This window comes from Mobula birostris, chromosome 6 (assembly GCF_030028105.1).
Source record: "Mobula birostris isolate sMobBir1 chromosome 6, sMobBir1.hap1, whole genome shotgun sequence".
In the NCBI taxonomy this organism is placed as follows: domain Eukaryota; kingdom Metazoa; phylum Chordata; class Chondrichthyes; order Myliobatiformes; family Myliobatidae; genus Mobula; species Mobula birostris.
In genome coordinates this window covers 38,579,170-38,607,043 of record NC_092375.1, presented here as the reverse complement: position 1 = coordinate 38,607,043, position 27,874 = coordinate 38,579,170, and the positions used below count along the sequence as shown (strand labels likewise).

The window sequence follows — 27,874 nt, the reverse complement described above, 5'->3', positions numbered from 1 at the left end:
AGAGTCTGTATCTATGCTGTATTGTTGTATGGCTCCATAAGATCCTGCTGATCTTGAGATGGCTTTTTAGAACAGCTTGTTGTTGAGCCCACTAGGGGATCGGCTGTACTGGATTGGGTATTGTGTAATGAACCGGAGGTGATTGGAGAGATTGAGGTGAAAGAACCCTTTGGAGGCAGTGATCATAACATGATTGAGTTCACTGTGAAATTAGAAAAAGAGAAGCCGAAATCTGATGTGTCGGTGTTTCAGTGGAGTAAAGGAAACTACAGTGGCATGAGAGAGGAACTGGCCAAAGTTGACTGGAAAGAGACACTGGCGGGAAAGACGGCAGAGCAGCAGTGGCTGGAGTTTATGCGAGAAATGAGGAATGTGCAAGACAGGTATATTCCAAAAAAGAAGAAATTTTCGAGTGGAAAAAGGATGCAACCGTGGTTGACAAGAGAAGTCAAAGCCAAAGTTAAAGCTAAGGAGAGGGCATACAAGAAAGCAAAAATTCGTGGGAAGACAGAGGATTGGGAAGTCTTTAAAACCTTACAAAAGGAAACCAAGACGGTCATTAAGAGAGAAAAGATGAACTATGAAAGGAAACTAGCAAATAATATCAAAGAGGATACTAAAAGCTTTTACAAGTATATAAAGAGTAAAAGACAGGTGAGAGTAGATATAGGACCGATAGAAAATGATACTGGAGAAATTGTAATGGGAGATGAGGAGATGGCAGAGGAACTGAACAAGTATTTTGCATCAGTCTTCACTGAGGAAGACAGCAGGATACCGGACACTCAAGGGTGGCAGGGAAGAGAAGTGTGCGCAGTCACAATTACGACAGAGAAAGTACTCAGGAAGCTGAATAGGCTAAAGGTCGATAAATCTCCTGGACCAGATGGAATGCACCCTCATGTTCTGAAGGAAGTAGCTGTGGAGATTGCGGAGGCATTAGCGATATTCTTTCAAAAGTCGATAGATTCTGGCATGGTTCCGGAAGACTGGAAGATTGCAAATGTCACTCCGCTATTTAAGAAGGGGGCAAGGAAGCAAAAAGGAAATTATAGACCTGTTAGCTTGACGTCGGTGGTTGAGAAGTTGTTGGAGTCGATTGTCAAGGATGAGGTTACAGAGTACCTGGAGGCATATGACAAGATAGGCAGAACTCAGCATGGATTCCTTAAAGGAAAATCCTGCCTGACAAACCTATTACAATTTTTTGAGGAAATTACCAGTAGGCTAGACAAGGGAGATGCAGTGGATGTTGTACATTTGGATTTTCAGAAGGCCTTTGACAAGGTGCCACACATGAGGCTGCTTAACAAGATAAGAGCCCATGGAATTACAGGAAAGTTACATACATGGATAGAGCATTGGCTGATTGGCAGGAAACAGAGAGTGGGAATAAAGGGATCCTATTCTGGTTGGCTGCCGGTTACCAGTGGTGTTCCACAGGGATCAGTGTTGGGGCCGCTTCTTTTTACATTGTACATCAATGATTTGGAGTATGGAATAGATGGCTTTGTGGCTAAGTTTGCTGACGATACGAAGATAGGTGGAGGGGCCGGTAGTGCTGAGGAAACGGAGAGTCTGCAGAGAGACTTGGATAGATTGGAAGAATGGGCAGAGAAGTGGCAAATGAAGTACAATGTTGGAAAGTGTATGGTTATGCACTTTGGCAGAAAAAATAAACGGGCAGACTATTATTTAAATGGAGAAAGAATTCAAAGTTCTGAGATGCAGCGGGACTTGGGAGTCCTCGTACAGGATTCCCTTGAAGTTAACCTCCAGGTTGAGTCGGTAGAGAAGAAGGCGAATGCAATGTTGGCATTCATTTCTAGAGGAATAGAGTATAGGAGCAGGGATGTGATGTTGAGGCTCTATAAGGCGCTGGTGAGACCTCACTTGGAGTACTGTGGGCAGTTTTGGTCTCCTTATTTAAGAAAGGATGTGCTGACGTTGGAGAGGGTACAGAGAAGATTCACTAGAATGATTCCGGGAATGAGAAGGTTAACATATGAGGAACGTTTGTCTGCTCTTGGACTGTATTCATTGGAGTTAAGAATGAGGGGAGACCTCATAGAAATATTTCGAATGTTAAAAGGCATGGACAGAGTGGATGTGGCAAAGTTGTTTCCCATGATGGGGGAGTCTAGTATGAGAGGAGATGACTTCAGGATTGAAGGGCGCCCTTTCAGAACAGAAATGCGAAAAAATTTTTTTAGTCAGAGGGTGGTGAATCTATGGAATTTGTTGCCACGGGCAGCAGTGGAGGCCAAGTCATTGGGTGTATTTAAGGCAGGGATTGATAGGTATCTGAGTAGCCAGGGCATCAAAGGTTATGGTGAGAAGGCGGGGCAGTGGGACTAAATAGGATAAAATGGATCAGCTCATGATAAAATGGTGGAGCAGACTCGATGGGCTGAATGGCCTACTTCTGCTCCTTTGTCTTATGGTCTTATGATCCTCTGCATTTTCCTGCCCTATCTACATATTACTTGGTTCGTTAATATCATGAAATCTATCAGCCTTTGTTTTGAATGAACTCAACAACTGAGCCTCCACTGCCCTCAGGGTTGAAAATTCCTCACTTATTCCCTCTTTTCTAATATGGAATGACATCCCAAGAACCAAATATATCCTTTTTCATGTTAGAATGCCAATATGCACACTATTTCCAAGCTTGGTCTCCTGATGACCCTGTATGATTGAAGTAAATCTTACTTTCGTACTTTGACATTAAAGCAATTTTCATACCCAGTTGTCTACTGCACGTGCTTTTTAAATTTCAATGTAAAAGGACAGCTGGGTCCATTTGAACATCAACATTTCTTAATTTCTCAGTTCTTTTTAATTCAGAATTTCTTCCTCACTGGATTGTATAAATTCACCTTTTCCCACTTTGTGCTATTTGCCATGGTGTGGTTTTACAGTCTACATCTTCATGAGGCCTCTGTGCATCACAATTCGTAACAACTATCATTGGATGAAGGAGATGCATGGTGCAATAACATGATATTGCAAATTTTGCATATCTTGCTTTAAGTGCAAGACTTAGATCTGTGATATTCTAGACATGCTTTAGAATCAAACTTTTGAATGAAAGCTGGGTGAGAGCACTGAAGATGAACATAGTGCTGGCTTTTAAGCTTGCCATATTCCAACTAAACATGAATAAAGATGTGTGAAACGGAGGGAGGTGTAAGCTATTCATTCCCTTTCTCTGCTTTGACATTCAATGAAATCACCGCTGATCTTTTATCTCAGAAAACATTTCCTGCCCTACCCTATATCTTTTAATTCTGTTTATAATTTAAAACTCTTTCTTGTATATACTCAGCAACTGAGCATTTGAATAGCGAAGATTCTCTACCCTACAGGTGAACAAATGTCTTCCCTTTTTTCTCTCCTATCTGCCCATCTCCTGATGTTGATAATTGATTTCAGTTTCTAGAAACCCATCCAAGGAGAACATTATCTCTACATCTACCCTGTCAAATGCTATAAAACGTTACAATCGTTTCAGTGAAATCATTACTCATTCTTTAAATTTAGGGAGTATTGATTCAATCTGCTTGACCTCTCAGTGGTAAGTTCTATGTCAGGAATCTCTTTTAATGCATCTACTACGCTTTCTCAAATGCAGTAGTGTTCTTTCTATATTAAGAGATCAGACCTATGTACAGTATTCCTGCAGACACACCAGAGCGATGTCCCCATTCTTGCACTTGGTTCACCTTGGAATAAAGGCCAACGTACAGAGATGAAGAGACTGCCGACGCTGGAATCCAGAGCAAGAACAAATCCTGCTGGAAGAACTCAGTGGGTCATGCAGCAGCAGTGGTGGTGGTTGGGAGGGGGCAGAGGAACCGTTGATGCTTGAGGTCAAGACCTTGTAACAGGATTGATGTCACATGCAGTGTGCACTCCTAATTGCATAATGTATCTAAATGTAAATTCTCAATGGACACCCAGTTCCCTATCAACACCAATATCAGACCACACTGGACTTGCTGAAAATCTAGCCTTTTAAATGATCAGAATATTACAATTGGTAAATGCTTAAATTTCTCTGAGTCAGAAAACTTGGGGACAGGCCAGATTTGTAGGTAAACTTTTAACTTCATTGAAGATGCAAGATTATCTTGGAGCAGTGCTGCACGAGTTGTGTTAATTTCTTTAATAAAACTAAGAGAAACTCTGGAGATTGTAGCCTGTGTTATCAAGCCGCAGTTATCACTTGAACTGGAAAACTATTGCTCAGTTTAACCAGGACCAGGTGATGAGCAACTTGCTTTAAAATGTGACTAGATTTTAAGTAGACTCCCACGTTCTAGCACCACTCAAGCAGAGTAACTAGATTATTGTTACTAGTTCAGGGCTCAGTAGAATATGTTTGAGAATCTTTGTTTTGAATTATAGACAACAGACAATAGGTGCAGGAGTAGGCCATTCAGCCCTTCGAGCCAGCACCACCATTCACTGTGATCATGGCTGATTATCCACAATCAGTACCCCGTTCCTGCCTTCTCCCCATATCCCTTGACTCCGCTATCATTAAGAGCTCTATCTAACTCTTTCTTGAAAGCATCCAGAGAATTGGCTTCCACTGCCTTCTGAGGCAGAGCATTCCACAGATCCACAACTCTCTGGGTGAAAAAAATTTTCCTCAACTCGGTTCTAAATGGCCTACCCCTTATTCTCAAATTGTGGCCTGTGATTCTGGACTTCCCCAACATCGGGAACATCTTTCCTGCCTCTAGCGTGTCCAATCCCTTAATATGTTTCAATCAGATCCCCTCTCATCCTTCTAAATTCTAGTGTATACAAGCCCAGTCGCTCCAATCTTTCAACATATGACAGTCCCGCCATCCCAGGAATTAACCACGTCAACCTCTGCTGCACTCCCTCAATAGCAAGAATGTCCTTCCTCAAATTTGGAGACCAAAACTGAATTCAATTGTTATTGTCACTATATTATTCTACATCCTTTGTGGCTAACTTGTATATGTTTGCTTTAAAGGAGCTGACTTGTGGATCAGTGAGGTGATGTGGTGGGACCACGGTGTTTATTTCTGTACTGTTGAGGCACCAGGTGATACGACAGGGGACTCTGACAAAGAAGTTCGACTTATAGTTTTACGTATGTTTTTAAATTGTTTAAATTCCACATATGTTAAGTGCTGTTTATGCATTTGTACACCTAATTCATTTCATTTAGGAGATCTGCAAGATGATAAATATTATGTAGAGAAACACAGAAACATAGGAAACCTATAGCACAATACAGGCCCTTCGGCCCACGATGCTGCGCTGAACATGTACTTACCTTAGAAATTACCTAAGGTTACATATAGCCCTCTATTTTTCTCAGCTCCATGTACCTATCCAGGAGTCTTTTAAAAGACCGTATTGTGTCTGCCTCCACTATCGTCACTGGCAGCCCATTCCAAGCTCTCATCACTGCGTAAAAAAAAAAAAAAAAAAAAAAAAACACTTACTCCTGATATCTCCCCTGTACCGACTTCCAAACATCTTAAAACTGTGCCCTTTCGTGTTAGCTATTTCAGCCCCGGGAAAAAGCCTCTGACTATCCACACGATCAGTGCCTCTCATCATCTTATACACCTCTATCAGGTCACCTCTCATCCTCTGTCGCTCCAAGGAGAAAAGGCCGAATTCACTCAACCTATTCTCATAAGGCATGCTCTCCAATCCAGGCAACATCTTTGTAAAATTACATTGATAAAATTATCTGAAAAAGTCAACGTGGTTGACTGCAGATCTTTCATTGAATACAACTAGAATAGGTGGAAAGAGAGTTTACCACTATGTGCCCGTGATTCTGCTGTGGGTAAGTTTTTCATTGCACCTGTATATACATGTACAAGTGTATATTACTATAGACTTTGAAATTACCAATCAAATTGCAATTTTTTCAATAATTGCCAGAAAGCCAAATAGTACAAAAATCTGGATAGTTTGGGTAACTGTCTCTATAAACCCAATGAATAGACGGTCAGTGGGGCTTGTTGTCTGTAGTTGATTAAGGATACTGGTGAAAGCAGGTAAATGTGAATATCCAAATGTTGCTGTCACATCATCATTAGTAAGACTGAGATTTTACTAATGCTTCATTACTGAAATGCATCAAATTTTCAGAGTTTGCGTTTGTACTATAGATCAAACCCAGCTTGGTAGAGATCTATAGAATGCCCTAATACAAAAATGTCTCTTGTATCCAATGCACCCGATGCAGCCTCCTCTACATTGGTGAGACCCGTCGTGAATTAGGGGTGCACTTCGTCAAGCACCGCAGCACCATCCACCACAAGCAGGACTTCCTGATGGCCAAACATTTTAATTCCCATTCCCATTCCGACATGTCAGTCCATGACCTCCTCTGTGCCAAGATGAGACCATCCTCATATTTTGAGATTTTATCACAAGTTTCAGGTTTCTTTTCATAAAGTTCTGGTTTGTTTTAGGAGTTTTGAAAATTATCTTAAACAAAAAAAAGTCTTAACATTTTTATTTCTCCCTCTTTCAATGATTTTTTTCCTTCTCCTTATTCCTTTCAGTATCTGAATTCAGTGAATTCATCTCCTTTACTTTCTACTTCTCCTCCTCAGCTCTTTGACTATGTGTTTATTGATCTTTAAATCTGATTGTCTATGTAATACCCCGATTGAAGACCATGCTTTATTGTATTAATACCGTTATGCTGTTGGGTATTTTATATTCTGCAGATTTTCTCAAAATGCAATGTGGTCCTTTTTATTACATTACACAATTGAATAATTCAGCTGATTGATAAGTTAGGTTTGTTGAATTAGCCAACAAGATTTGTCTTGTTAACATTTTGTCCAATAAGATGCCCTGGAACATTCTAGCGGGATTGTGGGGTAGCCATTTTCGCGAGAGTGCAGGAGTTTTGGAAGAAGAAGAAGGAGCGAGTTGAAAGATGACTAACATGAGTGAAGAACCTGATGAAACACTCATAGAACCCATTTAAGACAATAAGACCATAAGATATAGGAGCACATTCAGGCCATTTGGCCTATTGAGTCTTCTCCACCATATTCTGAGGCTGTGTCCTCTTGTCTTAGACTCTCCCACCATGGAAAACATCCTCTCTACATCCACTCTTTGTCCATCTGTTTAAGTTCTTCTGTAGCCCCTCTACTTCCTCAACACTACCTGCCCCTCCACCAATCTTCATATCATCTGCAAACTGCAACAAAGCCGTGAATTCTATCATCCAAATCATTGACGTTAAACGTAAAAAGAATCGGTCCCAACACAGACCCCTGTGGAACACCACTAGTCAATGGCAGAGAGTCATAAAAGGCTCCCTTTATTCCCATTCTTTGCCTCCAGCCAATCAGCCACTGCAATATCCCTGCAAGAATTTTTCCTGTAATATCATGGACTTGTAGCTTATTAAGCAGCGTCATGTATGGCACCTTGGCAAAGGTCTTCTGAAAAACCAAGTATGGAATATCAACCAATTCGCCTTTCTCTATCCTGCTTGTTATTTCTTCAAAGAATCCCAACAGATTTAGAAACATAGAAAACCTACAGCACAATACAGGCCCTTCAGCCCACAGTGCTGTGCCGACCGTGTACTTACTTAGAAATTACCCAAAGTTACCCATAGCCCTCTGTTTTTCTACCAATCCAGGAGTCTCTTAAAAGACCCTATTGTATCCACCTCCACCACCGTCACTGGCAGCCCATTCCACGCACTCATCACTCTCTGCATTAAAAAAAAAATTACCTCTGACATCACCTCTGTACCTACTTCCAAGCACCTTAAAACTGTGCCCTCTCATGTTAGCCATTTCAGGCCTGGGAAAAAGCCTCTGACTGTCCACATGGTCGATACCTCTCATCATCTGAGGAGAAAAGGCCAAGTTCGCTCAACCTATTCTCATAAGGCATGCTCTCCAATCCAGGCAACATCCTTGTCAATATCCTCTGCACCCCTTCTATAGTTTCCACATCCTTCCTGTAGTGAGGTGACCAGAATTGAGCATAGTACTCCAACTCAATCCCACGGCTGATGAAGACCATACACCGTATGCCTTCTTAACCACAGAGTCAACCTGCTCAGCAGCTTTGAGTGTTCTATGGACTTGGACCCCAAGATCCCTCAGATCCTCCATGCTGCCAAGAATCTTACCATTAATACTATATTCTGCCATCATATTTGACCTACCAAAATGAACCACCTCACACTTATCTGGCTTGAACTTCATTTGCCACTTCTCAGCCCAGTTTTGCATCCTATCGATGTCCTGCTGTAACCTCTGACAGCCTTCCACACTATCCACAACAGCCCCAACCTTTGTGTCATCAGCAAATTAACTAACCCATCCCCTCCACTTCCTCATCCAGGTCATTTATAAAAATCATGAAGAGAAGGGGTCCCAGAACAGATCCCCGAGGTACGCCACTGGTCACCGATCTCCTTGCAGAATATGACCAGTCTACAACCACTCTTTGCCTTCTGTGAACAAGCCAATTCTGGATCCACAAAACAAGGTCCCCTTGGACCCCATGCCTCCTTACTTTCTCAATAAGCCTTGCATGGGGTACCTTATCAATGCCTTGCTGAAATTTGTCAGTCTGTACTTTCCCTTGAGAAAACCATGATGACTATTGCCTATTTTCTCATATGCCTCCAGTACCCTAAGACCTCATCTTTAATAATCGACTCCGGCATCTTCCCAACTACAGAGGTCAGACTAACTGGCTTATGGTTTCCTTTCATCTGCCTCTCACCCTTCTTGAAGAGTGAAATGACATTTGCAATTTTCCAGTCTTTTGGAATCATTCCAAAATCTAGTGAGATCTTGAAAGATCATTACTAATGCCTCCACAATCTCTTCAGTCAGCACTTTCAGAACTCTGGGCTGTAAACTTTCTGGTCTAGCTGACTTACCTACCTTCAGAATTTTCAATTTTCTAAGAAATTTCTGTCTAGTTATGGTAACTTCACACACTTCATGCCTCTTGATACCTGGAACTTCCACCATACTGCTAGTGCTTTCCACAGTGAAGAGTGATGCAAAATACTTATTCTGTTCACCCAGTATTTTGTTGTCCCCCATTACTACCTCTCCAGCATCTTTTCTCAGTGGTCCGATATCCACTCTTGCATCTTTTTTACATTTTATGTAAATGAAGAAACTTTTGGTATCCTCTTTAATATTATTGGCTAAATTACTTTTATATTCAATCGTTACCTTCTTAATGACTTTTTTAGTTGTCTTCTGTTGGTTTTTAAAAGCTTCCCAATCCTCTAACTTCCCACTAATTCTTTCTCTATTATATGCACTCTCTCTGGCTTTTATGTTAGTTTTGACTTCTCTTGTTAGCTTTGGTTGTGTCATCTTTCCTTTAGAATGCCTATTCCTCTTTGGGATGTACAGTGGCATGCAAAAGTTTGGGCACCCCGGTCAAAAGTCATAAAGTTAAAGATGAAACATTCTTTTCAACATTTTAAGCAAGATTAGTATATTGTTTTGTACAATTTTAGAGTGGGAAAAAAAAGGAAAGGAGCACCATGCAAAAGTTTGGGCACCCCAAGAGATTTCAGCTCTCAGATAACTTTTACCAAGGTCTCAGACCTTAATTAACTTGAAAGGCCATGGTTTGTTCACAGTCATCCTTAGGAGAAGCCAGGTGATGCAAATTTCAAAGCTTTATAAATACCCTGACTCCTCATACCTTGTCCCAACAATCAACAGCCATGGGCTCCTTTAAGCAGCTGCCTAGCACTCTGAAAATTAAATGATACCCACAAAGCAGGAGAAGGCTGTAAGAAGATAGCAAAGCGTTTTCAGGTAGCAGTTTCCTCAATTCGTAATGTAATTAAGAAGTGGCAGTTAACAGGAATGGTGGAGGTCAAGTTGAGGTCTGGAAGACTGAGAAAACTTTCCGAGAGAACTGCTGATAGGATTGCTAGAAGGGCAAATCAAAACCCCCGTTTGACTGCAAAAGACCTTCAGGGAGATTTAGCAGACTCTGGAGTGATGGTGCACTGTTGTACTGTGCAGCGACACTTGCACAAATATGACCTTAATGAAAGAGTCATCAGAAGAAAACCTTTCCTGTGGCCTCACCACAAAATTCAGCGTCAGAAGTTTGCAAAGCAACATCTAAACAAGCCTGATGCATTTTGGAAACAAGTCCTGTGGACTGATGAAGTTAAAATAGAACTTCTTGGCCGCAATGAGCAAAGGTATGCTTGGAGAAAAAAGGATGCAGAATTTCATGAAAAGAACACTTCTCCAACTCTTAAGCACGGGGGGGGTGGATGGATCATGCTTTCGGCTTGTGTTGCAACCAGTGTTACTGGTAGAGGGAAGAATGAATTCAATTAAATACCAGCAAATTCTGGAAGCAAACATCACACCGTCTGGAAAAAAGCTGAAGGTGAAAAGAGGATGGCATCTACAACAGGATAATGATCCTAAACACACCTCAAAATCCACAATGGGCGGAATCTCCATTTGGCAGCGTATGGAGTAAGACGTTTTTCTGTCTAAGCTCCATCTTTCACAACTTACTTTCCACTGTTTATCCGTTTCAAGTTTGAAGATTTATTATATTTGCTGAAGGATTTTACGAATTAATTACGGTGGCTGGAACCGAATTACAGAATGGCAAAACTCTTCCTGAGCCGCAACAGAGAAATTGGAAGAATGCTCTCTTTAATAGAAGCTAGTAATGTGCAGATCGGTACATTGGATGCCAAAGTGGATAAATTGACGAAAGCTAATGAATTGTTTGAAAAAACCATCATTGCTATTCAGGAGCCGTTGAAGAATTTGGAAGATAGATATCAAGACGCTTAAGCAGAGTACTCACAGAATTGAAAGGGAATGTGAATTAATGGATCAATCTATTAAGGAACAGGATTTGAGGATGTCTTCTATGGAAAAGAAAATTAATGAGAATACTTCGGAATTATCAAGAATTAAGAAGAAAACGATTGATTTGGAAAGCAGAAATCACAGGATGAATCTACGTATACAGGGTTTGCATGAAAATTCGGAAACCGGTGAGCCACTAAAGTTTTTTTCGAACATGTTATATTCACTTTTTAGTGACATTCTTGAAGCCTGTCCGATATTGGACAGAGCCGACCGAATAAACCATCAGCCGAAATTAAACCACGTCTCTGTTTGCATTATTTTACAACCAAAGAAGCTATTCTTCGGAATGTAAGGAAAAGGGATAAGCTAATCTATAATGAAGTTAAGATTCGTATAGTGGAAGATTTTGCCCCAGAGATTTATGCCGAAAGACCGTAGACAAGATGAAAATCGCTTTTTTAAATTTTGGAAGGGACCCTTATTTCATTCTTTATCAGTAAATAAAATAAGAAGGGTATCTATTTTTATTAATTCTAAAATCCCTTTTCTTCATTTTAATACTGTACTGATTTAATTGGAAGATATTTAATTGTTACTGGTTTGTTGTGTGGTCAAAAGGTGGCTTTGGTATGTGTATATGCACCTAATATAGATAGCCCTGAATTTTTTAAGAAACTATTTTGTGTATTGCCAAATTTAAGTGAATATAAGTTGATTATGGGCGGTGACTTTAACTGTTGTCTTAACCTGTTGATTGACAGATCATCCACCAATCCATCACTTCCTAATAAAGCTGCGATTTGTATTAGTTCTTCTTTATTAGAATACAGTCTGGTTGATATTTGGAGATTTCAATTTCCAAAAGATAAAGATTCTTTTTTTTTTCACATGTATCCATAAATATTCAAGAATTGATTATTTTTTCTTGGATACACAATTGGTGCCCTCTGTTCTTGAGTGTGCCTATGATGTGATTGCATTGTCAGATCATGCACCTATGAAACTAACTTTGGAATTCTCTGATAATATTCACATACCTCAGTGGAGATTTAATATTTCATTGTTGCAAGATTCAACTTTTGTAAATTTTATTGAAGAACAAATTTTCTCTAGTTTTTGAATTGAGTACAACTGAGGGAATGTCAAATTTGGTTACTTGGGATACAATGAAATCTTTTCTGAAGGGACAGATAATTTCATATTTAGTAGGCTTAAGAAGGAAAACTAAGGTGGAACTTTTGCTGATCACTAATAGGATTAAAGAAATAGATAAACTCTATTCGGTAATGCCCAGTAAAGATCTCTTTAAGGAAAGGGTGGAACTCCAAGCACAACGTGATTTGCTTTTGACTTTTCCCATTGAACAGCAACTTTTTAAATGCAAAAGCCAATTTTATATACATGGAGACAAATCAGGTAAATTATTAGCTGGCCAGTTAAAAGCAAGTTTGGCTAGAAGACAGATAGAACCATAGAAACTACAGCACAGAAACAGGCCCCTTGGCCCTTCTTGGCTGTGCCGAACTGTTTTCTGCTTCGTCCCACTGACCTGCACACGGACCATATCCCTCCATACACCTCCCATCCATGTATCTGTCCAACTTATTCTTAAATGTTAAAAAAGAACCCGCATTTACCACCTCGTCTGGCAGCTCATTCCATACTCCCACCACTCTCTGTGTGAAGAAGCCCCCCCCTAATGTTCCCTTTAAACTTTTCCCCCCTCACCCTTAACCCATGTCCTCTGGTTTTTTTCTCCCCTTGCCTCAGTGGAAAAAGCCTGCTTGCATTCACTCTATCTATACGTATCATAATTTTATATACCTCTATCAAATCTCCCCTCATTCTTCTACGCTCCAGGGAATAAAGTCCTAACCTATTCAACCTTTCTCTGTAACTGAGTTTCTCAAGTCCCGGCAACATCCTTGTAAACCTTCTCTGCACTCTTTTAACCTTATTTATATCCTTCCTGTAATTTGGTGACCAAAACTGAACACAATACTCCAGATTCGGCCTCACCAATGCCTTATACAACCTCATCATAACATTCCAGCTCTTATACTCAATACTTCGGTTAATAAAGGCCAATGTACCAAAAGCTCTCTTTACGACCCTATCTACCTGTGACGACACTTTTAGGGAATTTTGTATCTGTATTCCCAGATCCCTCTGTTCCACTGCACTCCTCAGTGCCTTACCATTAACCCTGTATGTTCTACGTTGGTTTGTTCTTCCAACGTGCAATACCTCACACTTGTCAGTATTAAACTCCATCTGCCGTTTTTCAGCCCATTTTTCCAGCTGGTCCAAGTCCCTCTGCAGGCTCTGAAAACCTTCCTCACTGTCTACTACACCTCCAATCTTTGTATCATCAGCAAACTTGCTGATCCAATTTACCACATTATCATCCAGATCATTGATATAGATGACAAATAACAATGGACCCAGCACTGATCCCTGTGGCACACCACTAGTCACAGGCCTCCACTCAGAGAAGCAATTCTCTACCACCACTCTCTGGCTTCTTCCATCGAGCCAATGTCTAATCCAATTTACCACCTCTCCATGTATACCTAGCGACTGGATTTTCCTAACTAACCTTCCATGCGGGACCTTGTCAAAGGCCTTACTGAAGTCCATGTAGACAATATCCACTGCCTTCCCTTCATCCACTTTCCTGGTAACCTCCTCGAAAAACTCCAACAGATTGGTCAAACATGACCTACCACGCACAAAGCCATGTTGACTCTCCCTAATAAGCCCCTGTCTATCCAAATGCTTGTAGATTCTGTCTCTTAGTACTCCCTCCAATAACTTACCTACTACTGACGTTAAACTCAGCAGCCTATAATTTCCCGGATTACTTTTCGATCCTTTTTTAAACAACGGAACAACATGAGCCACTCTCCAATCCTCCGGCACTTCACCCGTAGACAGCGACATTTTAAATATTTCTGCCAGGGCCCCCGCAATTTCAACACTAGTCTCCTTCAAGGTCCGAGGGAACACCCTGTCAGGTCCTGGGGATTTATCCACTTTAATTTTCCTCAAGACAGCAAGCACCTCCTCCTTTTCAATCTGTACAGTTTCCATGATCTCACTACTTGATTCCCTCAATTCCATAGATTTCATGCCAGCTTCCTTAGTAAATACAGATGCAAAAAACCTATTTAAGATCTCCCCCATTTCCTTTGGTTCTGCACAAAGCCGACCACTCTGATCTTCAAGAGGACCAATTTTATCCCTTACAATCCTTTAGCTCTTAATATATCTGTAAAAGCTCTTTGGATTATCCTTCACTTTGACTGCCAAGGCAACCTGAAAATAAGAAGATGTGACAGAACTGCAATGGTAGATCCTTATGAAATTAATAAGATATTTATGGATTTCTACTCTAATCTTTGAGTCTGAATTTTCAGGTAATATTACCTTTATGTATAGTTTTTTTGCAAAAAGTGAATATACCAAAAATCTTTTTATCATTTTCAGATAATCAATAGAGTAAAATTTTTCATTTGGTTCACAACTCATCTATTTGTGCCCGTCATTCCTTGATACAGTTCAAGGTAGTGCACCGGGCCCATATGTCAAAGGATAAACTAGCACGTATTTTCTCCAATATTAATCCTATTTGCAACAGATGTAATACTGAGCTGGCCACTTTAACTCATACGTATTGGTCTTGTATAAAGCTAGATAACTTTTGGAGAGATGTTTTTAAAATACTATCAAAAGTTTTGGATCTGGATCTACAACCTAATTTGCTTATGGCAATTTTTGGGATTATCCCATCGGAAGGAGGAAATATTCCTGTTTCCGCTCAACGTATGATAGCCGTGTCGACTTTATTGGCTAGGAGAGCCATATTATTGAAGTGGAAGAATTCTAATCCACCTATGGTCTTTTATTGGCTCTCCTTCATTATGTCCTGTTTAAGTCTAGAGAAGATAAGAAGTCGGATATTTGATACATCCTTTAAATTTGAGCAAATATGGCAACCTTTTATCCAATATTTTCATTTAATTTGATCAGGAAGTCTTTCTTTCTTTTTTGGTCGTATCCTCAAAATGGACTGCCCAGTCCCTTTTTTTTTTGTTTTGTTATAGTGCAGTGGTTTCTTTTTTCCTTTTCATTTAAAACTCAATGTTTTTTTCCTTTCTCTTCATAAACTGGTAAGAGGTGTTATTTTCATTTTTTATTATATATTTTATATTCAACAATATCTATGATTTTGACAGTGTTTATCTTAACCTTGGTTTATATTGTTACTGATACAGGTATTTGAACTAATTCTCCTCTTGACTGTACTTATGCTTTTTTTAAACCAATAAAAAGATTAATAAAGAAAGAAAGAAAATCCACAATGGACTACCTCAAGAGGTGCAAGCTGAAGGTTTTGCCATGGCCCTCACAGTACCCCGACCTAAACATCATCGAAAATCTGTGGATAGAGCTCAAAAGAGCAGTGCATGCAAGACGGCCCAAGAATCTCACAGAACTAGAAGGTTTTTGCAAGGAAGAATGGGCGAAAATCCCCCAAACAAGAATTGAAAGACTCTTAGCTGACTACAGAAAGTGTTTACAAGCTGTGATACTTGCCAAAGGGGGTGTTACTAAGTACTGACCATGCAGGGTGCCCAAACTTTTGCTTCAGGCCCTTTTCCTTTTTTGTTATTTTGAAACTGTAAAAGATGGAAATAAAAAAGTAATCTTGCTTAAAATATTAACGAAATGTGTCATCTTTAACTTTATGCCTTTTGGAAATCAGGTCATCTTTTACTCGCTTAGCTATTCACAGTAACAGGAATTTTGACCAGGGGTGCCCAAACTTTTGAATGCCACTGTTTATATCCTGTGCTTTCCGAATTGTTTCCAGAAATTCCAGCCATTGCTGCTCTGCCGTCATTCCTGTCAGTGTTCTTTTCCAATCAATTCTGGCCAACTCGTCTCTCATGCCTTTATAATTTCCCTTACTCCACTGTAATACTGATACATCTGACTTTAGCTTCTCCTTCTGAATTTCAGGGTGAATTTGATGATATGATTATCACTTGTCCCTAAGGGTTCTTTCCTCTTAAGTTCTCTAATGAATTCTGGTGCATTTCACAACACCCAGTCAAGAATAGCTGATCCTCCACTGGGTTCAACCATAAAGTGCTCTAAAAAGCTATCTCGTAGGTACTCTAGAACTTCCCCCTCCTGTAATCCAGCACCAAACTGATTTTTCCCAATCTACCTGCATATTGAAGCCCCCCGGGATGATTGTAACGTCCCCCTGGCATGCGTTTGGAAGGGCAGATACTGCTGCTAGAAAATCCTCATGCAGACAATGATCTCATGGAGAACATACAGATAACTTTAAATTAGCTGGTTATGACATGACCTTGGAGAATGTTCAACGCTTTGTCCTTGGATGTGGTGTGGATATTTATTGATGTTTCGCATAGACTGTTTTTAGGCAGTACTGTTCTGTACAGTGAGTAAATGAAGTGAAGCAAACTGGATTGATTATGCAACAGTGAGCTCCAACAATTAAGTGCACACTATAAGCTTATATCTGTGTAATGGCCCCTTTACTTCATTTTGTTTGTTTAAAAATATTTTGTCAATACAATTTTAATCTAAGCCTATTGTGGTGTGAGTTAAATTATTGCTTCCTGGCGAACAGTAAATTTGCATGGGTGTCAGTATTCATATATGCAACAGTCCTACTTTCCCTTAAAGAGAGATTCAACCTTTTATGTGTTGTGTTTACCCAAATCATATTTACCGTAGATGTGGTTATTTATTGGAAATTGCCTTCTTATCATTATTCACCATGCATTGTAGAGTTATGCTACTGTTAAGTTGGATTCACAGGAATAGCTAGCTGATTATGAGCCTACGGTGAGAGGGTTACATCTAAAATGCTGTATTCAGGTCAGATATTTAATCAGTAAGGGAAATGTCATCTCTGGGACCAGAATATATTATCAACAAATAAAAAATATGAAGCAATTCTTAGGACACCACTGACAATTATAAGAAATTCTACACCCATGAAGCTGAGGATAATGCAGTCTGAATGTTTGTATAAGTTTTAAAACCTCTTACTTTCTCGAGTGTTCACAAGTTTGGAATGTTTTAATTCAAGCAAATGTCAAGAGTGAGACTGTTAAATATTTAGTGGTGTGATTGTCTTTGGTTCTCTCTAATTCAAAATGTGATCTGCTTTAGTTACAGAAGCAGCCACTTTGGCCCACTAAATCCACAGTGCTGCTCATTTTCACTAATTCTACAGTGTCCTCATTTCTTTATTCTCCACACTTGGTCACCAGCTCCATCCAGATTCTACCACTTAATCTGTACAGCAGGGGCCATTTACAATGGCCAGTTTACCCACCAATGTGCATATCTTTAAAATGTGGGAGTAAACTGGAGCTTCCACAGGAAATCCACAAGGTCACTGGAATAACATGCAAACTCTCACACACACAGCACCCGAGGTCCTGGTTGAGCACAGATCTTAGGCATTGCAAGGCAATGGGTCTACTAACTGTGCAGCTGTGTAACCTGTTTATCATGCAAATGGAAGAAATAAAGACTCTATAATGTTCTCTGTGTGAGGTTATGGAAAGATACTGCATATTCAGTTCATTGGGATCGTAGTATTATGCCACTAATCTTTACTTGCATTGTGCTTTGATTTGCTTGTGCCTTTTATGCTGGGGCTGATCATTAGTGAGAATTACTTCCCACAAACAAAGTGCAAAGTGCTTTATTGGAAATAGGCTATTACTTCCATCTTTTCATTTTTTTTCAGATTGGCTGACGGTGATATTTATTGTCATGGGTTTTTTACTATTATTCATATTGATAAGTATCTGTTGGTGTCAGTGCTGTCCACAACGATGCTGTTGCTATGTTCGATGTATTTGCTGCCCAAAACGTTGCTGTTGCCCAGAGAAAGGTAAATCTACTGTTTTGTTATTATTCTGTAGGTTATCTTTCTACTCTGTCTCATACAACAGTAGTTGGATAATATGGTTGATACGGGAAGGATTTCTGATAAGCATATGATGAATAACGAGTCTTGATCTTGTGCTGACTGATTGACACAGGGCTCTCATTGTTCCATGAGTGAGATGCTGGGATATTCCAAGATCCGCATACATCATATCAGTATTTTAGTTGTGTACAGACAGACCTTATGCTGATGTTAATGTACATTGTTACATCATTAGAAACCAAGAAAACAGAAGCACAGAAAACTTACAGCACGATATAGGCCCTTCGGCCCACAATGATGTGCCAAACATGTACTTACCCAGAAATTATCAAAGGTTACCCATATCCCTCTATTTTTCTCTGCTTCATGTACCTATCCAGGAGACTCTTAAAAGACTGTGTCATATCTGCCTCCAGCACCATCACTGGCAGCCCATTCCACGCACTCACCACTCTCTGCATTAAAGAAAAACTTGCTCCTGACATCTCCTCTGTACCGACTTCCTAGCACCTTAAAACAATGCCCACTTATGTTAGCCACTTCAGCCCTGGGAAAAAACCTCTAACTATCCACATAATCAATGCCTCTCATCATCTTATACGCCTCTATCATGTCACCTCTCATCCTCCAGCACTCCAAGGAGAAAAGGCTGAGTTCACTCAACCTATTCTCATAAGGCACGCTCCCCAATCCAGGCAACTTCCTTGTAAATCTCCTCTGCACCCTTTCTATAGTTTCCACATCCTTCCTGTAGTGAGGTGACCGAAACTGAGCACAGTACTCCAAGTGGGGCCTGACTGTAACATTACCTCTCAGCTCTTAAACTCAGTCCCACAGTTGATGAAGGCCAATGCACCATATGCCTTCTTAACCACAGAGTCAACCTGCGCAGCAGCTTTGAGTGTCCAATGGACTCGGACCCCAAGATCCCTCTGATCTTCCACACTGCAAAGAGGCTTACCATTAATACTATATTCTGCTATGATATTTGACCTACCAAAATGAACCACCTCACTTTTACCTGGGTTGAACTCCATCTGCCAGAAGTTGCAGTTTTATTTTGTCTTAAAATGTGGCTGGTAGAATCTAAATATTTATTTTTGCTAGGCAGGCCATTTCAGGGAGTTATCACAAATTAACTCATTTAATATAGAATTAAAAAAGATGAGCTTACCTTTTTTATTGTGAGAAGACATCAGTATTATAGTTCATTTTCTGTAACAATCGATTGTTTTCTTCATACTGATTTTCATATTTTCTTTTATAATTCTTGAATAGTTAAGAGGAATTTGATGGATTTTCCTTTGATATAATAATCAGTTCTCTGGATCATAATCACTTAATGTAAGCCATATTTAAGGTGCATGACAATAAATTGTGTAATGTGACTTGCACATCATCTTTGTCTCCACTGAAAATACATAGACAAGCTATAGTTTGCATTATTTTGATTGATATTTGGACACAGGTTTTGAACCTTATATCCAGACATTATCTATGTATCTACACAATTCAAAAAGCCCCGCTGCTTTCAAATTAACATGTACTGTGCAGTTACACCTGGTGCTGTATTTATTGTGAAACTTAATCCCAAAGGAGTATGCAAAGCATAGGAGCCACTTATTTGAATGCATAACAATGGTAATTGCGCCAATTTACAAAGCTCGGATAAAATTTTTCGTAGTGCCTTGGTTCTGCTTTGGAACATGGTAAGATGAATTGTGTTCTGAAAGGCCAGTTGATTAACAAGCAGGAAGCATGAAAACATCCTGCAATTTTGGGCGTCAGATTTCTGCCTTTAGGTGTATGGTGCATTTAAAATAAATGGGGTTGATTCTATTGAAGCAGAAAAATGAGCAAATAATGTAAAATCACTTGTATACTTATTAGTAAAGCTTAGCAAATTCATCTGCTCTCTGCAGATTTACTCAATTTGCGGAACAAGTGCGAGGATATGAAACTCATCAGTATAACTGGGAAATGTCCAGGAAATAGACTGAAATTGGATGCACACAATATACTTACACCATTAAATCTTCCTAAGTTTGAAGTATTTGGGAACATGAAAGTGTATTTGTGTTTAACAGTCTTCCAATTGTTATATCAGTGCACAAAACTAAATTTTGAAATATGTAGCATCTTAGCCTGCATAACCTTGTATATCTGTTTTAAGATACAAGTGAACTGTTTGCTAACTCTCCCTATTAATTGGGCTCTGTTGTTTTTGGTTGTGAAGTATAGTAGAACTGGTAGTAACAATTACTGGCAACCAAATGAAATTCCATCGAATAGTAGCTTGCATCCTATTATATACATGGTAGTAATTCCATCTATAATCTGCTGCTGTATAATTCAATTATGTAGAAACAATTTGTAAACTGGCGATGTATTTTTTTTTAATCTTAGTTCTTGCAAGGCATGAATTTATCAAACAGGCAAAGCAGGGACTAATACCTTGGATGTACAATAGGCCTATGTATAGTGAGGAAGAAAGGAATTCACATTTAAACTCGTTCTACATGAATGGGCCACCACGAGGTATGTAGTTTGATATTAATTCACCAGTGTACGTTTGGACTGTTGAGACAAAAAATAGCTCAGGATAACATATGCATCAGTGACTTCAGTGCCATCTCAGTTTATTATGGGTCAAAATTTAAGTTAGCATTGTCTTTGGATTTCCAGGGGGAAACATGCAAACTCCGAACCACTAACACCTGAGCAAGCTGTGGTCTCTGGAGCTGATAGGCAAAACCATTAATTAATGATTTGCTTACATCACTTGCAGTATATCAGTATAACATCAACTTTTCTTTAATATAAAGTACAAAGTGTGGTAAACCATATATATTGTAACTGGGTTAACTGGACATGCCCCTCTGCTGACTGCCCCTATGGCTCCTCCCACAGAGTCCTGTATAAAGGTGTCTCACCTTGCCCCTCCCCCTCAGTCCGGGGCAGACACTCACCGTGGAGGTTGTATTGTACAGTGAATAATAGCCTTTCAGTATTTTACCAAACCTCAGTCTTTTGGAGTTATTGAAGGTGCTTCACAAAGTAAATTTTATTATCAAAGTACATACATGTCTCCATATTCATTTTCCTGCAGCCATATTCAACAAATCTATAGAATCGTGACTACAACAGGATCAATGAAAGATCTACCAGAGTGCAAAAGCAACAAACTGTTCAAATGCAAATATAAATAAATAGCAATAAATAATGAGAACATGAGATAATGAGATGAAGAGTTCTTAAAGTTAGATCATTGGTTGTCGGACTATTTCAGTGATGGGGCAAATGAGTGTAGTTTTCTCATTCTGTTCAAGTACCTGATGGCTGAGGCATAGTTAATTGTTCTTGAACCTGGTGGTGCAAGTCTTATACCTTCTGCCTGATGGCAGCAGTGAAAAGAAAGCATCACCTGTTTGGTGGGGATCTCTGATAATGGATACTGTTACATGAGTATATGAATCTGAAGAATTCTTGGGCTTTTTGTTCAATGATGGGAGGGAGAGGGAGGTGGGTGAAAGCCCTAAACATTGAACTTCCTCCATTTTGCACCAAGGCCCTCAACATATAGTTAGGTAGCTTGGAATGTTGCAGTGTGCAGCATTTAGTTATAAACAGTTCTTTGCACTGGAAACCCAGCAGCAATCAGGCATCACTATGATTTTTTTCACTGAACTGATGATAGTTAAGCAGCAGTTGAAAGTTGTTTCCCTGTACATCTGAGGAATGGCTCAGAGTAGGATGTACTTTGCTATGCTTCCATTCAGGATGAACCTTCACAAAGGTCACTTTCAGTTCTTGGCAAATGCACATAAGGTAGATGATGGTCTCATTCACAGTGTAGCCACTTTGCGAGCAACATGTGATGGCATTAAGCCTCCAGCTGTGAAGGAAGAGTGTGACAAGAGGTCACTTTTAACCACCGGCCAAGCAAGATCTTTCTGCCTGCTTGAAAAACTAGTTATGAGGCACAATGCCAATTGCTTCAGCAACCTTCTTGGAGACTTGTCACCCACCACCGATTTTTTTACTAGCAGGATTTCAAAGGCATTCTGTGCTGATCACTGCTTAATGAAGAGAAGTCATACATTCATCTCATGGCATTATTTCAAATCAAATCAAGTTTAATTATCATTCAAACCACACATGGATAAAGTTGAATGAGACTGTCCCTCTGGGGCCAAGGTGCAAACGATTCAAAATAGCAAGCAAACTTCGAAATAGCGAGTACCATGCAAAATAGCAAGTAACGTAATTCAAAATAGCAAGGAAAGAAGAATATTCACTCAGATAAAACATATGTAGTCCAAGAGCGACAATGTCTGGCAATCAATGGTACAGTTTTCATGGTGTACAGATGATGGGCCTGCATTTGCTTGCAATATTTACAATATGTCAATATCACTGATTTTTAATTCCCTTGGAGAAACATTTGAGAGCTACAGCCCTTCCATATCCAGTGGCAGGAGGACCCCAGATTGTGGTCTGTGTGGAGCATCCGTTTAGGCTGCACCCACGTTTGTGCATTCCTCAGTGTACAGTCCTGCAACTTGAAAAGAATCAGTTGGCAGTATTTTTTTGCAGACAACTCTGCACTCAATGACCCAAGAAACAAGTTTCACAGAGTTGTCAATTGTGTAGCAGCTGGTGATGTATACTCCTGAGATCAGCTGATAAAGCTGCTCAGCGTGAACCTTGGCAACAATCACTGTATCATTTTCCAGACCTTCTTGGGGCACACAGAGTCAACAGGGAGGTGGCTGGGGTCACATCTGTACTGTAGCCACCTTCACCATAGCGTGCAGTTGGGGTTGAGGCAGCAGCTGAGAGGTATGATTCAGGGGTCCCCTCTCACCACCAGCCAAATGAGGGAATGGTGTTTGCTTGAAAGGTCTCATCACTGAAAATTTTGCCAAATGGCTGACAAATTGTACATGGAACCATCTAACAGGACCTATGGTTTCTTCCCTAAGATATCTACCATGCTGATCATTGCCAAATTGTCTTGTGATCAGTGGAAACTTTTCTGAGTGTCAGGTGGTTAAAGTGAATGGAATATTCTGTGGTAACAAGGCCAGGCCCATCCTTCACATGGGGAATCTCAGCAATAGTGAATGCTGTGTTTGTACACCCAGGCCCTAAGCATAGCTTGATGCAACCATACACAAACAATGATACATCTCTTCCCCCTTTGGAGATTTTACCAATTTCTGACATTTTCCCTCATCTCCCTTCTGCACTGTTGTATAGTTTTCCCGAAAATATTTTAGTCCCAAAACTGAGTGGTTGTTTAACTGAACTTTTTTCTATCTGTGTTTGTCTTTTTATTTATAAGATGTAAAAGACTACTTAATGAAATTGGTGTGTGTCTGAAAGTACTTTGAAGCATTGATGAAAAGATGTAAACGTTCCACTATTTTTTCCACTGTGTAGACTTTTCCACAAAGAACAGTATACCTCTGACGATGGTTCCTTACAGCGCCCATCCACACTCTTCTGTTAAGATGCTGGACTACATAGAGAATGAAGTGAAAAACCTGAATACCGTACAACCTCTACAAAATGGAATCCGCACAAGTGGTAGCCCACCTCCAAGTGTGCTTTCATCTCTCAATGAAATTGGAGTTAGAGAGGTAGATCGCCGTGTTATCCATCTGCCCCCAATACTGGAGACAATCCGTGAAACAAGCCTTCCCTCATCACAACAAACCAGCAACTCATCCCGAAGGAATTATCAAAGAAGGACGAGAAGCCATGAGGACATTTTGGAATCGGAGTTTCGTGGAAATCAAAGGAATCAGGGAGGATCAAGGTCAAGTCGAAACTCACAAGACAGAAGGTCGAACCGATATCCAGGGAACAGGAGAGGTGATTATGAAGATGGACGACAGTTTCTTCCAAGAGAACGCAGTCACGGAGATTATAGTGATGATGATTCAGATTATGATAGATCAAGGCACAGCAGTTCGAATCAGAGGAATGGCAGAAGAAGTTATGAGGAGGATAGGCGATCATATCGGAGAAGCAATAGAGACTACTCACCTGAACGAAGGCATAGACGCAGAGACCGAAGTTACTCCCCTCCACCCCGTGGAAGGCGTCGAGGATCCTGGAGTTCCCTGGATGATTACGAAAGCCGCTCTCAAAACCGAGTTCGGCAAGATGATCGAATGGCTGATTGGCTGGAAACTCTGAAAAAGCCATTTAAATATCATGAAAAGCCACCAAGCTATCATTCAGTAGATGGGGCATCACAAGAAAGTAGTACACGCAGATCAAATAATGGACATCTCTCAGTAAGTTTGTCTTTGTATTAAAATATATCTTTTGCAGTCTTTTCTATCGTGCAGTTTTACAAACTTTCCCTATACCCTATGTGTAACAGATTCTGGTACTTTATGTATTTGATGGTCGTATTTAAGTCATATGATCATATTAAGAAAATAAGTTAATATCTTAAAAGTAGAATATAGAACATAAAATTCTAGTGCAGGATAGGTTCTCAGGCCCACGTCTGTGCCGAACATGATGCCAAATTAAACTAATCCCTTCTGCCCATATTCCCCTCATTCCTGAATATCCATGTACCTATCTAAAAGCCCCTGAAACACCACAATTATCTTCCGCCACCACCATCACCCCTGGCAGGATGTGTGTGTAGGTAAAATGAACTCCTTTAAACTTTCCCCTTCATCTCAAAGCTATACCCTCTTATATTTGACAACTCTATCCTGAGTTTCTGACCATCTGCCCTATTGATACCTTCCAGAATGTTGTAAACTTATATCAGGCCCTCCACTGTAAAAAAGCAAGTTTGTTCAACCTCTGCTTGAAGCTAATACTCTCTAGAGCACATTCTGGTAAAACTCTTCGAACCCCCTCCAAAGCTTCCACATCATCCTTGTAATGAGCCAAACACAACTGCACATAATATTCCAAGTGTGGTCTAACAGAAATTCTGTAACAAAACTTCCTGACTCTGGACTTGAGGCATGACTGTTGAAGGCAAACATGCCATACTTTCTTCACCACTCTATCTATTTGTGTTGCAACTTTCAGGAAGCTATGAACCCCAAGATCCCTCCCTGCATAAGTGCCGTGAAGGGTCCTGCCGTTAACTGTATACTTTCCCCTACTAGTACTGGAAATTAATTAAAAATATAAGGACTAACCAAACTAAATAAAGCACTTAACTGTACTGACTGATTTATTCAAGGCTGGTAAACCCCAACCAAATGAACTGTATAAGGCTGAGAAGCAGGATATAAAATATTTGTTATTCCCTGAGCTCAGGACATTTGTGTTTTGTTGCTGAACCTGGTGGTAATCGAACAGTGGGGCAAGAGGTGAGTTGTGCTGGAGTCTGACTTCTACAAGTGTGGCAGTTGGAGATGAGCTCGCCAGAATGAGGATCTTCCCAGCTGTTTTTTATGGAGCTACCTTTCTAGAGTTTGTACAGTTTGACCCAGAGCTTGGGTCTTTAAGTGCAAAATGTAAGTTCCCACCTTCCTAAAAGCTCATATTCATGACTGTGCTAGGTGCAAAATTTGAGCAGAGCGTTATCGATAATTTCAATAGCTTCATTTAATATCAGAGAATGTATACAATATACAACCTGAAATTCTTGCTCTTTGCAGACATCCATGAAAACAGAAGGGTGCCTCAAAGAATGTGTGACAGTAAAAATGTTAGAACCCCAATGCCCCCTTCTCCCCCTCCCATGCACAAGCAGCAGCAAGGCATCAACCCTCTCCCTCCCCTCCCCACTTATTCAGCAAAAAAAGCATTAGCACCCACCACCACTAAGCAAGCAATAGCAGAGCCCCCAAAAAGGACCATGATCTGCAGTCCAGAAAAACTGATCGTTCACCCAACCATGCCACAGGCCCTCTGTCCCTAATAAAAGTGCAGATACACTGTAGGTGTCACGAAGTTAGAGGGGAGACCAACAAAAACAAACAACTCGTTGGTTTACAGTGCTAAAGTGTGCCATGTTGCTTTTTACGAGTTCTCTGACTAGAGAATCAGCAGCAAACTCTTCCCCCACCAATGAGAGAGAGAGAGAGGTTCGCTGAGAACAGAGACCTTCGACAACTGTTTCCAATATTCCATTTTCTCCTACACTGCTTCAGTCAGCAGCACCAGCCAGGAATCCGCTTGTCCACAGGACTGCGAAGCCTCAGAACCCTGAAGACGCGTTTATCTTCTAGGCCGCACCCTTGGGGTATCAAAAATGACTGGTCGGTGAGCCCCGGGAGCAGGTCCCATCACCACAAAGAACTGCAGTTCTGAGTGCAGCTGCAGGTCAAGGGCACTGACAGACCTTCAGCCACCTTGATAAGGGGAAAAAAGAGACATTAAAGGTAGAAATTCAACTCTTTCCACAGATGAGCTCAAAGAAACTGCTCTCTAGCACCGTCATAGCTCCGCTTGTAAGAATTTTTGCACTCTGACGATAACACAAATGAACCAGACAAAACAATTTCCCTGTGATTTAATAAAATTCCAGGCTCAGTTTAATGATACTGGTTTGGCACTGAAAGTTTTCTTTTACAAATACTGAAACTTGAAATTTTATTTTATACTAGCTCTCCTGTGATTTGTTTTTTCCCTTGTTAATAGTTTCCCTCTTCTAAAAAGTTATTTGTAAAAAATGGCATTACAGTTTAGAAAAATAATTAAATTAAAACAAATTTTTTTTTGATAGGGACGTGGCAGTTCTCGAAGTGGGAGAAGTATTGTGATATGATGAAGATTTCCACAATTGATATGTTGGTTATGTTGAAGTATATAGATGGTGACCTCTGTTATCTTTTCATCATGGCTTTTACAGAACATAAGAAAAGCTCCAAAATGAATATTCAAGCTGTGCTTGAGATCTATAACTTTGCAACATGAACTGTTCATTATGATTGTCTTTGGAATAGAGAAAATACAATTGGATGTTGGTGGATAACTTTGTTGTTTTTTTTAATGTTATGTACACCTAATGGGGAATTGACAGCTATCTCTTCTATACCTGGGTTTTCATCTAGTCCAGACAGTAAGTGGTTTCCTGTTTGAGGAAATATTCATTGAGACTACCTGTTATCCTGTAGCTTTAAAATCTATCAAAAATCTCATCTCGTAATGATTGTAAATTGGCAATGGCAAAAAAAGTCAAATGTATTATAAACAATTATATTGATGCCTTTTTCAATTCCAACATAGCTAATTGTTTCAAATTAGTATGTAGTTATTTTAATCATTCATATTTTGATATTGTTTAATATAATTAATCTATACATTGAAATAAATTAAAATTATCCTTCTCTTGCATTCCTTTATCTGTGCAGCAATGCATAAAACAAGACAGCTGAAGGCAATTGTGTGTGGAGGACTCAGATGCAGGAAATGCTCAGAAATGACTACAGAACAGTCAGGACAGGAAATCAACACTTTAGTGTATAACGTGTTTCAAAAGGAAAGTTGGCTTGACTGTAGAAATAGATTGGAGAAAAAAAAATGTGGGTCTGAGCACAGGAAAATAAAATGGGCAACATTATCAGCAAAACAAACATGCAGATCATTTATGGGAAACATTTGGTATCCAGTGGAGCACATGAAGGAGATCCTGCTGACGGGAGAGTATATTACATAACGAGTGACCCCACAGCTGAGTAAAGAACTAAGGGAATATGAAGCACACAAAATGAGTACATGGACAGCACAAGTCCTTGTGCACAAATCATTGAAAGTTGGCTTTCATTACAGGCAATCCCCAGGTTACGAACGGTTCCGTTCCTGAGTCCGTCTTTAAATTGGATTTGTACGTAAGTCGGAACAGGTACATCCGGTATTATTTAGTGTCAGTTAGTCAAATGTTTGTCTTAGTATATAGTATATATTTTACCTTTCTATGCATATAAAACACTTAAGAAACGTATGTATTTCAATAATTAAACCACTGCATTGCTTAGCAATAATTGTAGCTTTCATCGGAGCGGGGCCTTTCACATGC

At 40.0% G+C, this 27,874-nt stretch overlaps 1 protein-coding gene across 1 annotated transcript in view; it reads left to right on the top strand.

Annotated features, from left to right (window-relative positions):
• The window catches only part of LOC140198961 (immunoglobulin-like domain-containing receptor 1), a 54,495-nt gene extending 27,376 nt beyond the window's left edge, over positions 1 to 27,119 (top strand). The window contains exons 4-8 of the mRNA XM_072260271.1: positions 5,012 to 5,131; positions 17,677 to 17,823; positions 20,269 to 20,400; positions 23,308 to 24,170; positions 26,582 to 27,119. Of these exons, the coding sequence (XP_072116372.1) occupies positions 5,012 to 5,131; positions 17,677 to 17,823; positions 20,269 to 20,400; positions 23,308 to 24,170; positions 26,582 to 26,623 (1,304 nt within the window). The 3' untranslated portion in view covers positions 26,624 to 27,119. The remainder of the gene's footprint in view (positions 1 to 5,011; positions 5,132 to 17,676; positions 17,824 to 20,268; positions 20,401 to 23,307; positions 24,171 to 26,581) is intronic.
• The last annotated feature ends 755 nt before the right edge of the window (positions 27,120 to 27,874 follow it).